This window comes from Dendrobates tinctorius, unplaced genomic scaffold (assembly GCF_039654945.1).
Source record: "Dendrobates tinctorius isolate UK_male_01 unplaced genomic scaffold, ASM3965494v1 ptg000095l, whole genome shotgun sequence".
Taxonomy (NCBI): domain Eukaryota; kingdom Metazoa; phylum Chordata; class Amphibia; order Anura; family Dendrobatidae; genus Dendrobates; species Dendrobates tinctorius.
In genome coordinates, this window is record NW_027361763.1 from 20129471 (window position 1) to 20143749 (window position 14279).

Genomic DNA, 14279 nt, shown 5'->3' on the forward strand with positions numbered 1-14279 from the left:
TTGGCACAAAGCCTTCCTCTTTGTTTATAGGTTTTGTTTACTTGATGGAAGTGCCATCAATCTAGACCTAAAAGTAAGACATAATTCAACAGTTGCAGGAGGAGTGAGGGCCCTGCTTGCAAGCTTTCAATCTATAAGTCTTTATAGCGGCATAAGTTCTCCTGCACATGAAAACAGAGAGTCCGCACCTTTTTCTGAAAGAAATAATGGCAGCTTGGGATATTCTATCAAGGTTGAGCACACGCCATCATTTCGCGAAAGGCAACCGAATCCACCAGCTGTTAACGTAGCAACTGTAGCATCATGTCATTGATGGATTGGAAGCTTTGCTTTGCAGAACAACAGCGGATGAGGTGGACTGCGCAAAACAGTGACTCATGCTGTGATTGAAATAAGCAATGGCACATTTACTTCATTTTGCCCTCCACTTTCGTCTTACTCATGTGCTTGCCACAGTTTGCAAAGGAGGCCAAATGGGATTAGCATTTGGAACTACTACTGGGATGGTTGCTGCCAGCATAACCAGTGGTGTTAGAGCTGCTGCAATTGGGAACTATATTTTTATCCATGATATTTGTTTTCTTATTGCTGTGCCACATCCATCACACATGCCATCATTAGTATACATTTTAAAAAAAGTGTAATGTTTAATTTGTTTCTAAATTTTGTTACCAAACTTAAATTTTTGGTTTAAAATTCTTCCACCCATGACAAAAAAAAGCTTAACCCTAAATAAAGAGGTCTCCATCTAAGTACATGCATGGAAAGTATTTTGAGGCAAAAGTCAGCAATATTGTTGTGGCGCCTACAGTTGTTAAATGTTTATGTGTAAGGATTATTTTTATGTATTGAGATAATACATTGAGTCTGTGCTTTCGGAGCAAGTTCTACCGCCAGACAAAAAAACGCAAAAGGCGGGGCGGCAGGAAACACCGCAAGGGACCAAGGAATGGTCACACGTCGGAAGAAAAATTTCTTCAAATAGAAGATCATAATAATATTTTGAATCTTTCTTCAAGACTTTTTACAGAAACACAATAGGATGTCTTATCTTTGGGCTTAAATTTTGTCCCAGACCAGGACTTTAATTTTTTTTCAACAATTCTGGATATAAATAAATTTATGGGAGATCTTACCATTAAGATACATTTTTTTTGCGATGCCGATGAAAATCAAGTTCAAGAATCTTCTCTGCATATTAATGAATTTATTAATTTAAGTTTCAAGGAACAAGCCCCATTAAATACCTTACATGATTTAAATGTACATACCATTAAAAATCAGGATGATAATATTTCTACACCTGTATTTAAATGGAACCTGTCACCCCCCCCCCCGGGCGTTTTTCAGTTAAATAGCCACCTTCAGCAGCACCAATGCTGCATTCTGTGATGGTGGCTCTTCTTTTTCTGATCCCCAGTAACGCTGAAATATCAACTTTTATAACTAGCTCCTCATACCTGTAATGTGTCCCATAGGTATGGTGTGTCCCCCTGTATCAGCCGCCTACCATCCGTCCATCATGCCTGTCCGGTGGTCTGGGCGCTGCCCACCATCCGTCAATCATGCCCCTGTGCGTCGCTGCATCCTCCTGTTTTGAATGCCGGTGCCTCCGCTGTGACAAGAGTTCTCGGGCATGCGCAGTGCACGCTGCCCGAGAACCGACATCAGGCTATTGCGCCTGCGTGTTGCGGAGGCCCCAGTCCCGCAGTGTGAATACATCATAACACACTGCGGGGCGGGATCTGAGGCCTCTACAACATGCAGGCGCAATAGCCTGATGTTGGTTCCATTTTGAGTTTGCAAAGGAGGCCAAATGGCATTAGCATTTGGAACTACTGCTGGGATGGTTGCTGCCAGCATAACCAGTGGTGTTAGAGCTGCTGCAAGTGGGAACTATATTCTTATCCATGATATTTGTTTTCTTATTGCTGTGCCACATCCATCACACATGCCATGATGAGGCTTAGTATACATTTTTAAATAAGTGTAATGTTTAATTTGTTTCTAAATTTTGTTAACAAACTTAAATTTTTGGTTTAAAATTCTTCCACCCATGACAAAAAAAGCTTAACTCTAATAAAGAGGTCTCCATCTAAGCACATGAATGGAAAGTATTTTGAGGCAAAAGTCAGCAATATTGTAGTGGCGCCTATAGTTGTTAAATGTTTATGTATTAGGTTTTACTTTTTATGTATTGAGATAATACATTGAGTCTGTGCTTTTGGAGATGAAAATTTAGTTATATAAGTTTCTGTTCTATCATCTGTATTTCACAGTTTGGTCTTTGTTATGAATTTTTTTTGTTTTTACTACACTAAAAATGTAATGAGAAAATTAATGAAAAAAAAAAAAAAAAAATAAAATGTACTATGAGGTAATCAAAATCAAATTTGCATATTTTTTAAGTTTGAAATCATTCATTTGTTATTTATTATGATGATTTTACTTCTTTATTTTCAATCTCTGATTTGTCCTGTAATAGGTTCCCGTGTCTACTTGCTCTGAACTGTGTCCTCCAGGTTTCAAAAGAACTCTAAAGCCAGGACCCCATAAATGCTGCTTTCTATGTATGAAATGCTCAGAGGGAGAAATATCCAATAAAACAGGTAAAAATATTAACATAAATTAATTCAATGTAAATGTGACAACATTATGATTGTTTAAAAAGAGGAAAGCCACGTATAAAAGAATGATTGCACTTCCTACATTTTAATAATATGAATATTCGTTAAAAAACAAACACAAAAATGTATTAAAAACAAATAAAAAAATGTTCACATTGCATCAGAACATACTACAAAGGAAACAAACAACCCAGCATGATAACATAATACAGTGGGTTCGGAAAGTATTCAGACCCCTTTAAACTTCTCCACAACAGTATCACGGACCTGTCTGTTGTGTTCCTTGGTCTTCATGATGCTCTCTGTGCATCAAACAGAACCCTGAGACTATCACAGAGCAGATGCATTTATACGGAGACTTGATTACACACAGGTGGATTATATTTTTCATCATTAGTCATTTAGGACAACATTGGATCATTCAGAGATGCACAATGAACTTCTGGAGTGAGTTTGCTGCACTGAAAGTAAAGGGGCCGAATAATATTGCACGCCCCACTTTTCAGTTTTTGAATTTCCACAAAAATTTAAAATAACCAATAAATTTTGTTTAACTTCACAATTGTGTCCCACTTGTTGTTGATTCTTCACCAAAAATTTACATTTGGTATCTTTATGTTTGAAGCATGATATGTTGGAAAAGGTTGAAAAGTTCCAGGGGGCCGAATACCTTCTCAAGGCACAGTATATAAGACCTTACAGCTCACAGTGCATGTCAGACCAAATGAGAATCATGAGGACAAAGGAACTGGCCAATGAGCTCAGAGGCAGAATTGTGGTAAGGCACAGATCTGGCCAAAGTTACAGAAGAATTTCTGCAGTACTCAAGGTTCCTAAGAGCACAGTGGCCTCCATAATCCCTAAATAGAAGGAGTTTGGGGCCACCAGAAGTCTTCCTAGACCTGGCCGTCCAACCAAACTGAGCAATTGAAGGAGAAGAGCCTTGGTGAGAGAGGTAAAGAATCCCAAGATCACTGTGGCGGATCTTTATACTCACCATACCGCTCAACTCTCTTGCCCTTCTGCTACCTACTGCTACTTTTCCGATCCTTGCTAGATCTTCTGATCGCCAGGCCCTTGCATTGGAATCCCCGGACCACTCATGATATGCCGGAACTGCCGGCTTTTGAGTGGTCTGGGAGCTTTCTGCGTGAGTGCATGGTAGGTCCCAGTGTTATTACATGCATCGTTATCTTCTACAAGCATGAGCAGAACTCTTGATGGCACTTTATGGTTCTGAAAAATGATGCCCTATGTGTTAGGATTGGCGGAACGCACCAAATAAGAAATTATAATAAGGTGCGTTCGCAACCCGGGGTCCACCATGCAGTAATGGAGAATCTGCAGCTTTGCACAAAGCGTAAAGTAACAAGCTCTGTTACACTACAGAGTGGTACTATAAAGCAAAGCAAAAAAGGACTATACCCTGTTAGACTGCACAGACGTATAAAAAAATACTAATTGGGGTCCCTATAACTTAACCCCCCAGGGAAGCCAAAGCTGGTGGTTGACCCTGCTGTGAAACATGGTGTGCTTTAGCACGCATGCCTGAGGATGCCCAGTGAAGATGCTAAGTGCAAGTGGGAGTTCCCACCCTACACTGCCTGTCTAGACAATCACTCGCAGTGCTATGGCCCACATGCACACAGGGTGGTAAAGCAGCCATCAACACACCAAACACACATTATATTAGCGCACAAGCATGTGCCATTGAGAGTTTTTTATACCTTGCTCAAGTCCAGACAGACAGGACCTTGCCTGTGGACCAATCTGAAGCTGCCACATCACCAGAGCACCTGACGTCTGAGCACCAGTGGGAAGGCACCATATCATGGACATGTTCAGTAGGGTGAAATCTGGACTTAGGCTCCAGAGCACAGCGCTGCATGTGTAAGCTAGTAGTCACCATTGGCTTATCTGGAGGGCCAGCAGTAACCACACATGCAGCATGAGCCTGGGCAAGGCGCTGGGGCAGAAGTCTATGCTGAGCAGTCATCCCAGCGGCTGAGCCTGAAGGGGAGACCACAGCACCAGACAAAACTTGAGATCCACCCCGTGCAGTGGGAGAACCCCGGCACCTAACACTATGGCCTTCTTTTCGTGGAATACAATCTAAAGCAAATTATAAAAAAAAATTCTGTATTTTGGAGATATGTACACTTGAATGTATTCTTCCATGTCTGCTTAGATTGTATTTCTGATCTCCAGAGATACTGCCCAATAAATGTTGAAGTGTAGTTCTCAGTTTTAATGCACTGCATCTTCTAAGAGATACTTTTGTGGAAAAATTTTAAATGAATTTGTCTTTTATAAAAAGCCATGGAATTAAAAAACCTGAATTGATCATATTCACAGATAAATTAATTGAGTACGGTAGTTTTCATAATGCGGTAGTTTTCAATTTTGGAAAAATTCTTTCATTTCGGCATCTCTTGCTCTTTCAATATGGCAACGTGCATAAAACAAAATTCTTGAGTTTTTCAAAATTGAATTATTTTTAAAACACTGTTCAAAAAGTGGATAAAGGTTTAAAATTGATGTCAAATTGAAAAAGTCAAATTATAAAAATATATCTAATAACATTTATACAATACACTGTATATACTTTATCTTGCAAATTGGAGTTTCATAGAGAAAATGTAATTTTTAGTTTAATACTAAAATGTAAACTTTTTTTTACCTAAACTTATCATTAAAATAAAGAAGAAAGTATGGTGAGCAAAACATTGTCTGAATTATTTGGATGAGTGAAGCCGTTACTAATTTCTAACATCTGATTTCATCTTGAACCTCTAAAATGACTTATTCCAAAGATTTTAAGGCTTAGTGCTTTCTTTCTTCTTTTTTTAGACAGTGTATCTTGCCAAAAATGCCCAGAAGATCAGTGGCCAAATGACATCAATCAATGTGTCCCGAAACCTATTGAATTTTTGTCCTACAAAAATGACCCTGCGGTTCTTGTAATTTCAGTAATTTCTGTCTTATGTTTTGTTAAAACATCTATAATTTTGGGGATCTTTATTCTATTTCAAGACACTCCAGTTGTTCAAGCAAATAACCGTACCCTGAGCTTCATTCTCCTGGCTTCCATCATGTTGAGTTTCCTCTGTGTATTTTTGTTCCTGGATCGTCCTACACATGTCACCTGCATGCTTCGTCAGACTTCATTTGGGATCATCTTCTCTGTAGCCATATCTTCTATTCTGGCTAAAACCATCATGGTCTACACGGCCTTCAAAGCCACCAAACCTGGAAGTTCCTGGAGAAGACTGATTGGTGTGAAGATTGCAAACTGTGTTGTCTTCTTCTGCTCATTTATCCAAGTGTTACTCAGTATCATTTGGTTATCTACTTCTCCTCCATTCCCAGAGATGAACACTCACTTATATCAGGACAAGATCATATTTCAGTGTAATGAGGGGTCCATGTTGGCCTTTTTCATACTTCTAGGTTATATGGGACTACTTGCTGCCGTCAGTTTCATTGTTGCTTTCTTGGCCAGAAATTTACCTGATCGTTTTAATGAAGCTAAGAACATCACATTCAGCATGCTGGTGGTCTGCAGTGTCTGGGTGGCTTTCATCCCATCCTTCATGAGTGTTACTGGGAAAAATACTGTTCTTGTAGAAATATTTGCTGTAATATCTTCAAGTTTTGGCATTTTAGGCTGCATATTCTTCCCTAAATGTTATATCATACTGGTGAGACCAGAGTTAAACTCAAAGCGTAGTTTATCCAGGCAAATGAAAGCAAACACTTGCACTTGACATTCTTCTACATAGACATTTGTCCTTTAATTTCAATAAAATGACCTCATAAAGAATATGTGAGTAAGGAGGCAGCTTGGACTCATTTAAAATTAACACGAGAGAACTGGATATTTAGCATGTAAGAGCTCTGCACATTTATCTTTGTTTATGGAAAATAAAGTACATGCATGCAAGTGTAATAAAAGGTAGGAATATCTGAAATATTGGAATTCCCTGCCCAGCACCCAGTAAGTGGAGCAGACAGAGAAGAGGTACAGGTAGATACAGTTCCATCGATTAGCTCAGTTTACAGTACAAATACAAGCTATAATATGCTGCTGTCATTGTTGTGTTGAGCAAGGCCTGCTATTAAGGGAAAGTGGGAAGTGCATAGTTTAACACAATATAAGTCTGTGATAAATTGTTTAAATTGCTTTTTGGGGAAATTGTCTGTATGTTCTTCTGTGTGTAATTGAAGTGTAATTGAAGTTTTTGATTATGGAAGAAAAATTTTAAAAAATTCAAAAAAAAATTTTCTCAGCTTTATTTAGTCTGTTTTCCTATTGCCATACAAATTGAAGAGACCCCAATTGAGTCTTAAAGGCCTGTCACACTAAGCAATATCGCTAGCAATATCGCTATAACGTCACTGGTTTTTGTGACGTTATAGCGATAGTGCTAGCGATATCGCTGTGTCTGATACTTACCTCCGACCGGCTCCCCCGCTGGCTATCGCTGATCGCGCGAGAACATCCTGGACTGTTTCTCGTCATCAGCTTCCTGCGGCGCTTCCTGTGGAGAGACGAGCGTGGAGCCGGGCGGGAGGACGTCAGGATCGCCTAGTGTGACAGGTAAGTAGCGACCCCCGTCCCCAGCGATGTCGCTGTTGAGATCTGCCTGTGTGGCAGCTCACTAGCGACCACTTAGCGATGCACCAGCGATCCTGACCGGGTCATATCGTTGTCGGGATCAGTGGTGCATCGCTATGTGTGACAGTACCCTTACTTAGAAGAGTGAGGATTGCACATAAGAGCAAGGTTTGTTTTTTCTTTTTTTTGTTTTACTGGTTACCCCAATTTCAGTAGGCCATGTTATGGGCAAGTGTGAGATACACGCATGCCTTCAAAATCAATTTGAGGATCTGCACTAGATGTCAACATGTTATTTATTTGGAAGACTGTCATGTTTCCAAACATGCGACTTCCATCAGAATGAGCATTGCAAACCTGCAGGGGCGTTTAATGGGACTCTGCCATCACAGAATGATTGTTCAAACTACTTCCCACGGCTCACTGCTTCATGGCGTTGCCAATCATTTAAATTCACCTTCCCACATGCCTGTTTTTGCTCATTCTCCACCCCTCTCTTCTTTGACTGACAGCTCTGATTTCATATAGCCAGAGAAGGGTGGAAAACAGTCAGATGGGAAGGTGTATTTAAATGATTGTCTGCGCAATGATGCACTGGGCACCAGTACTTGGTTTGAACATTCATTATGTACTAACAAAGTCCTTTTAATACTCCTTAAGCAGCACTGAATGAGGCCAGTGGTGTGGAGGTGGTCAAGTTAAGGACCCAATGGTAAGTAACTGGGCAAAAATCAGAAAAATAAGAGGAAGGAAAAGTTCTTTGGAGGCCAGTCCTGAGCTTTCACACTCTAGTATTCCTGTTTGACTGATATTGGGGATGCAAACCCAGGACTAGGATCAGATCAGCAGGATGTTAGAATCATAGAATCGAAGAGTTGGAAGGGACCTTCTGTGCTATCTTGTCCAACCCCCTCGTCAAAGCAGGATTCGCAAAATCATCCCAGACAGATGTCTGTCCAGCCTCTTTTTGAAGACTTATATTGAAGGAGAACTCACCACTTCTCGTGGCAGCCTGTTCCACTCATTGATCACTCTAACTGTCAAAAAGCTTTTTCTAATATCTAATCTGTGTCTCCTCCCATTCAGTTTCATCCCATTGCTTCTAGTCTTTCCTTGTGCAAATGAGAATATAGATGATCCTTCTACAATGTGACAGCCCTTAAGATATTTGTAGAGAGCTATTAAGTCTCCTCTCAGTCTTCTCTTCTGCAAGCTAAACATTCCCAAATCCTGCAATCTTTCCTCATAAGACAGAGTTTGCAGACCGGTCACCATTCTGGTCGCTCTTTTTTGAACTTGCTCCAGTGTGTTGATATCTTTTTTAAAATGTGGTGCCCAAAACTGGACACAGTATTCCAGATGAGGTCTGACCAAAGAGGAGTAGAGGGAAATAATGACTTCACGTGATCTAGACTGTATGCTTCTGTTAATACATCCTAGTATTGCATTTGCCTTTTTTTGCTGCTGCATCACACTGTTGACTCATATTCAGTCTGTGATCTATTAGTATACCCAAGTATTTTTCACATGTGCTGCTTAGCCCTATTCCTCCCATTCTGTATATGCTTTTTTCATTTTTATTGCCCAGATGTAGTACTTTGCATTTTTTCTTGTTAAAAACCATTCTGTTAGTTGCTGCCCACTTCTCCAGTTTATTTATATCTTTTCGAATCCTCTCTCTCTCTTCTCTAGTATTAGCTATCCCTCCTAGCTTTATGTCATCAGGAAATTTAATCAGTTTACCCTCAATTCCTTCATCTAAATCGTTGATAAAGATGTTGAACAATACAGGGCCCAGGACAGAGCCCTGTGGTACCCTACTTGAGACATTCTTCCAACTGGATGTGCAGCCATTTACGACTACACTTTTGGTCCGATCACTAAGCCAGTTACGAATCCACCTAACAGTTGCCTTGTCCATTCTATACTTAGGCTGGTTTCACACTTGCATTTTTTTGCGCTGCTTCTTAGCGCAAAAAAAGCATGCGTATTTTCCCCTATGCTTTAACATGGGTGCGCATATGTGCGCATACATATGCGCACGTACGTGTTTGTATGTGCATGTGTTTTTTTCTGCAGTGTGCGCTCAGGCGCACAAAATGCATCCTGTTGCATTTTATGTGCGTCCGACTTGCCCCAAAAAAACGCATGCGCACGCAATGTGTTTTTTTACAGCAAAACACCCATTAAAGTCTATGGGTGCACATACGTGCGCATTGTAATGTGCACATATGCGCAAAAAAAGCGTGCGTTTTTCTAAAAAAATGCACCCAAACCCGCAAACAAACGCACACAAACGCATGATGCTTTTTTTCATGCATTTGTGTGCGCAAAAAATGCGCAGCAAAAAAACGCAAGTGTGAAAGTAGCCTTAGCCATTTTTTCAATAAGGATTGTGTGAGATACATTTTCAAATGCTGACATCAGACACCCAGTAGGTGTGTCTCATGGGATATCTATATATATATAGACACACTGCACTGAGGAAATCCTCATCTTTGGCTGCTGTATCTACCTGCAAGATGGATCTTGACCTGGACAGCTTCTTAGAAGATCTGGATTTACAATTGAAGTTGACTGCTGCCTTTGTTTTTGCTTGTCAAGAACAAAGAAGAAGAGAAAGACAGAGAAGAAATAATCATTACTGTTGGCAACACCACATCCTTGAACTCCGAGAGAGCCATGGAGCCTACCACTCCTTGTACACCAAGCTGCATCAAAACCCGGAGAAGTTTTTTGACTACACGAGGATGTCGCAACAGAGCTTCCATGAGTTGCTGCTACGTGTCCAAGGATCCATTGTCAGGCAGGACACACAGCTCCGGCGAGCAATTCCTGCCAGTGGAACGTCTCTTGGTCACCCTGAGGTACGTAGTGTTGTACCTTTAACCCTACCCTATCCCTAACCCTATCCCTAAAGCAGTGTACTGATTTTTGTTTTTCATTTTCTTTTCCACAGATTCTTGGCTAATGGAGAGACATTGTCCTCGTTACATTTCCATTTCCGGATTGGGGTATAAACCCTTTCTGGGATTATTGTTGATACTTGTCATGCTATAGTTGGCATTCTGAGGCAAGAATTTATCCCCCAACCCACAAGTGAACTCTGGATTGGAAATGCTTCAAAATTCCAGGAAATTTGCAATTTTCCTAATTGTGTTGAGGCTGTGGATGGCAAACACATTAGGATTATGAAACCAGCTGGAAGTGGAACAGAGTACTTTAACTATAAATAATATTTTTTCATAGTTCTAATGGCTATTGCGGATGCTGAGTGTAAATTTGTTGCTGTGGACATTGGCTCTTTCGGCCGAGGCAATGACTCGCAGACATTCACAAACTCAGACATGGGCAAATGTCTGTATGGGACTAATTTTAATTTTCCGGTGCCACGACCTCTGCCCAACACTGATGGACCGCCAATGCCTTTTGTGGTTTTGGGTGATGAGGCCTTCCAAATGTGTACCAACCTAATTAATCCATACTCTAGTAGAAACCTAAATCACATAAAAAAAATGTTCAACTACAAAGTGACCAGAACATGAAGAACCATGGAATGTGCATTTGGATTGCTGGTTTCAAAATGGCGAATTTTGGGCACATTCATTAAACTGAAAACCTGAGGGTTCGGCTGCCTCTTCAACGGAGGATACCCTAGGCTGTGTGGTGCTGCACCAGGTTCTGTGAAAAAAAGAGAAAAAAGTTTTAGTGAATCAATAAAGAATTTGTTGAACTGCTCCAGGTTCTGTCTGTGGGGGAAAAAAACCCATTAGTCAAAAGAAAAAAAATATATACATACGTTCGCTGAGCCAACGCAGGCCTCAGAAAGGCAAGATCCCGGTGATATTTATATTTCCGGAACCTGGCAGCAGAACCACTTTGAACCCGAAGCTCCTCTCTCATGTCCTTATTGAAGCGGTCCTTCATTGAGCGTCAACAGATCTTGATTCACTTCTCTGTGAAGGGGAAAAAAATAATTATTTACAATGCACATCCATTCACAGGTTCACTGCTGTTTCAGACAACATTGCAATACTTACCAAAATCACTTCTTGCTCGCAGTGTGGCACAGTCCCAACTAGGCAGCAGCAATGTTGCCCCTTGTTCACTGAGCTGTCAAATGACCACATAGTCGGAGTGCTGATGGTCATGGGTGTCCCACAACGGTCCTCGCTCATGCACTAGGTGGATGAGTTGTTCATTATCTATATCTAGTTTGGCTGGTTCCCGTTGTGAAACCTATAGAAAGAGACCAAAAAATTAAGTAACATCGTAAAAAAAAAATTGTATTACAACTCTGAGGAAAAAAATACTTACACCTCGTCTTTCTTCCAGAGTCACATGAGGCTGATGACCCTGGGAACATTCCTCTCCACTCGACTGCTCCTGTTCTTCATCACTGCCAGGTACCTGTTAAGAAATTACAGGATTTAACACATGTGGAGTATTGCCAGTCAATACTTACCAATCAGTAAAGCGAAGGTAATTACATAATCTTTGTCCTGTCCACCCTCTAAAGGACATGGTTAAAGAGCAGTCAGCAACCAAGTGAAACACTACAGAAAAAAAGAAAAAGTAAAGATCAAAAAACAATTTACACCAAAAAAAGGACAACAATACTTACATTACAGGCAGTAGTCCAATGTAGGGAAGGTGACCTGACGGACGGACGGACTAGTCAGAGTGAAGAAAGATAGGTTTGCACAGTGTAGGTAGGAGTCAGTGATTACAGTGGGGAAACAACTAGGAAAGTGTAGTGGACGTGCAGTACCTTGGGATGACCATTAGATGGCAGGGTGGAGTGTGAGCAAAGGACTTTACAGCAGCTTAGGGCTTTAGAAACTGTTGGTCATGGGGGACGTGGTGACAGTTAGTGACAGTTTCAAGGAACCAGGGGAGTTATAAATACTGAGGGAGGGTTCCAGAAAGTTCCAGTCCCCAGGGGGAGCTCAAGTGACAGGAGGACTACGACAGTCTGTGCACTCTGAGGAGAATCCAGACCAGGGGGACTGAGGAGAGAGGACGTCAGGGGGGTGGTCCTGACAGGAAAGGACCGCAGTTGAGACGAGGTACTGGGTGTAAGACACCGTATGTGACACGACGACTGAGCAGTAGAAGCACTGTTGGTTAATGGGCCTAAGGCGGCCACAGTGACGGAACTGTCAGGAGCGTCGACAGTAAAGGAGGGGACGGTGTGTGCAGACACGTCTCCAGTGTACGGTGTGAGAAGCGGCTCTGGAAACGGAGGGCCGCGAGGTGTGCCGTCAGTCGGACGGCAAGTGAAGAAATAAACTTGGACCTGTTGCACCCAGAATCTGCCTCCATCGTGTCTCTGTTGTCATCTCTGCGCGGTATAAAAGTAGGACCACCCCCCCAGCTCGGCACCCCACCACCGACACTACACCAACACCACAGCAGTCAGCACAGGCCAACGACACACGGCAGCAACAGCAGGCAACCTCAGAACCTGGAGACGGCCACAGGAAAACCACTGCACCAGGCGACACACCCACTGCCCCACAGACATTCAGCCAGTCTACAAGGAACAGAAAAAGCATTAAGAGACACAGACATTTCCAAAGCTTCTATACTTACATAGACAGTCTTGTCCTCACCAGGAGATGAGATGGTGAAAAACACAGCACCAGGAGACGGCAACAGGAAAACCACTGCACCAGGCGATACACCCACTGCCCATAGACAACCAGCCAGTCTACAAAGAACAGAAAACGCATTAAGAGACACAGACATTTCCAAAGCTTCTATACTTACATAGACAGTCTTGTCCTCACCACTACAGAAAGCAGAACCAAACTGGAGCCACACTGGAGCCAACAAGTAAGTCTAAAATTAAACATAAAAAAATTAATAGAAATTAAAGCAAAACAGTGATCGAGGCAGACATTTTCTAAGGTTCTATACTTGCATAGTCTATGTTGTGGTATCATCTAGAGTCCAGAGAGTTATGGCCTTGCTGTGTCCATACTTACCTTTATACAGCTCTCAATCATCAGCTAGATGAATCTCTTCCTGGACCAACTCATTAAAAAACCACATGCGTATAGAACGCATGTGCATACGCATGTCCTTGCGTACACATGCATTCCCATAGCCAGTAATGCGTTTATTTGACGCACTTATCTGCATGCGCATGACTGCGCATATTTGCCGCTTCCAAAAATCCAACATGATGCATTCGCCGGACCCTGCCGCACACCGGAAAACAACGCAAGCGTATGCTGACGCATGCGAACTGATGCAAACGCATGTCCCTGCGTACACCATGTTACAGATAGGGAAACATGATGCATGCTGATTGCTGAGAATGAAATGCTGTGCAAACAGATGCAAATGTGAAACCAGCCTTACCAGTGTGATGTGTAATGGTTGCGAGAGTTACCAATGTGATGTGTAATGGTTACCGGCATTACCAGTGTGATGTGTAATGGTCGCTCTCTGCTCTCCTGATCTCATTGCAGAGCTGTGTGTGACTATAACTGACACATCTGCAGCTTCCAGCTCACAGGCAGACAGGGACGTAATATTGCCACTATGCAGCAGAGCTGAGAGAGAAGCAAACAATATGTTTGCAAGAAGACAATTTTCATTCTGTGTTGGTTACTTGTCTCACTGGTAACTCCTCTTCATGTAAAATAATCTTTGGAGGCAGAATTATCTTCTAGGCACCATCATCCCAGAGCCTGGAAGAGATCATTTATATAAAGTGATAAAATATGATTTCTCAGCAAGAAAGCATCTGATATGAGACAAATAAGTAGGACCCATTTCAGCGTTCTGTAAACTGCTTGCCTTTCTTAATAGTTTAGACAGGTCAAATATGGTGACAGATTTACTTTATTGAGTTCTGGTGTGTCTTTCAGTAGCCATGAGCCAGTGCAAGAAATATACCTTTCTGTCATAGTTTATGTTACTTGGTATAAATTATGAATTTTGACGGATACACTCAGCGACACTCTCTCTTAGCTTACTAAGCTCTATCCACTTTTCAAAAAGTTAGTGGGGCTGACGAAGAC

At 41.6% G+C, this 14279-nt stretch overlaps 1 protein-coding gene across 1 annotated transcript in view; it reads left to right on the forward strand.

Annotated features, from left to right (window-relative positions):
• The window catches only part of LOC141098807 (vomeronasal type-2 receptor 26-like), a 92083-nt gene extending 85689 nt beyond the window's left edge, over positions 1 to 6394 (forward strand). The window contains exons 5-6 of the mRNA XM_073586782.1: positions 2486 to 2609; positions 5478 to 6394. Coding sequence (XP_073442883.1) covers positions 2486 to 2609; positions 5478 to 6394 — 1041 coding nt within the window. The remainder of the gene's footprint in view (positions 1 to 2485; positions 2610 to 5477) is intronic.
• Positions 6395 to 14279: the final 7885 nt, after the last annotated feature.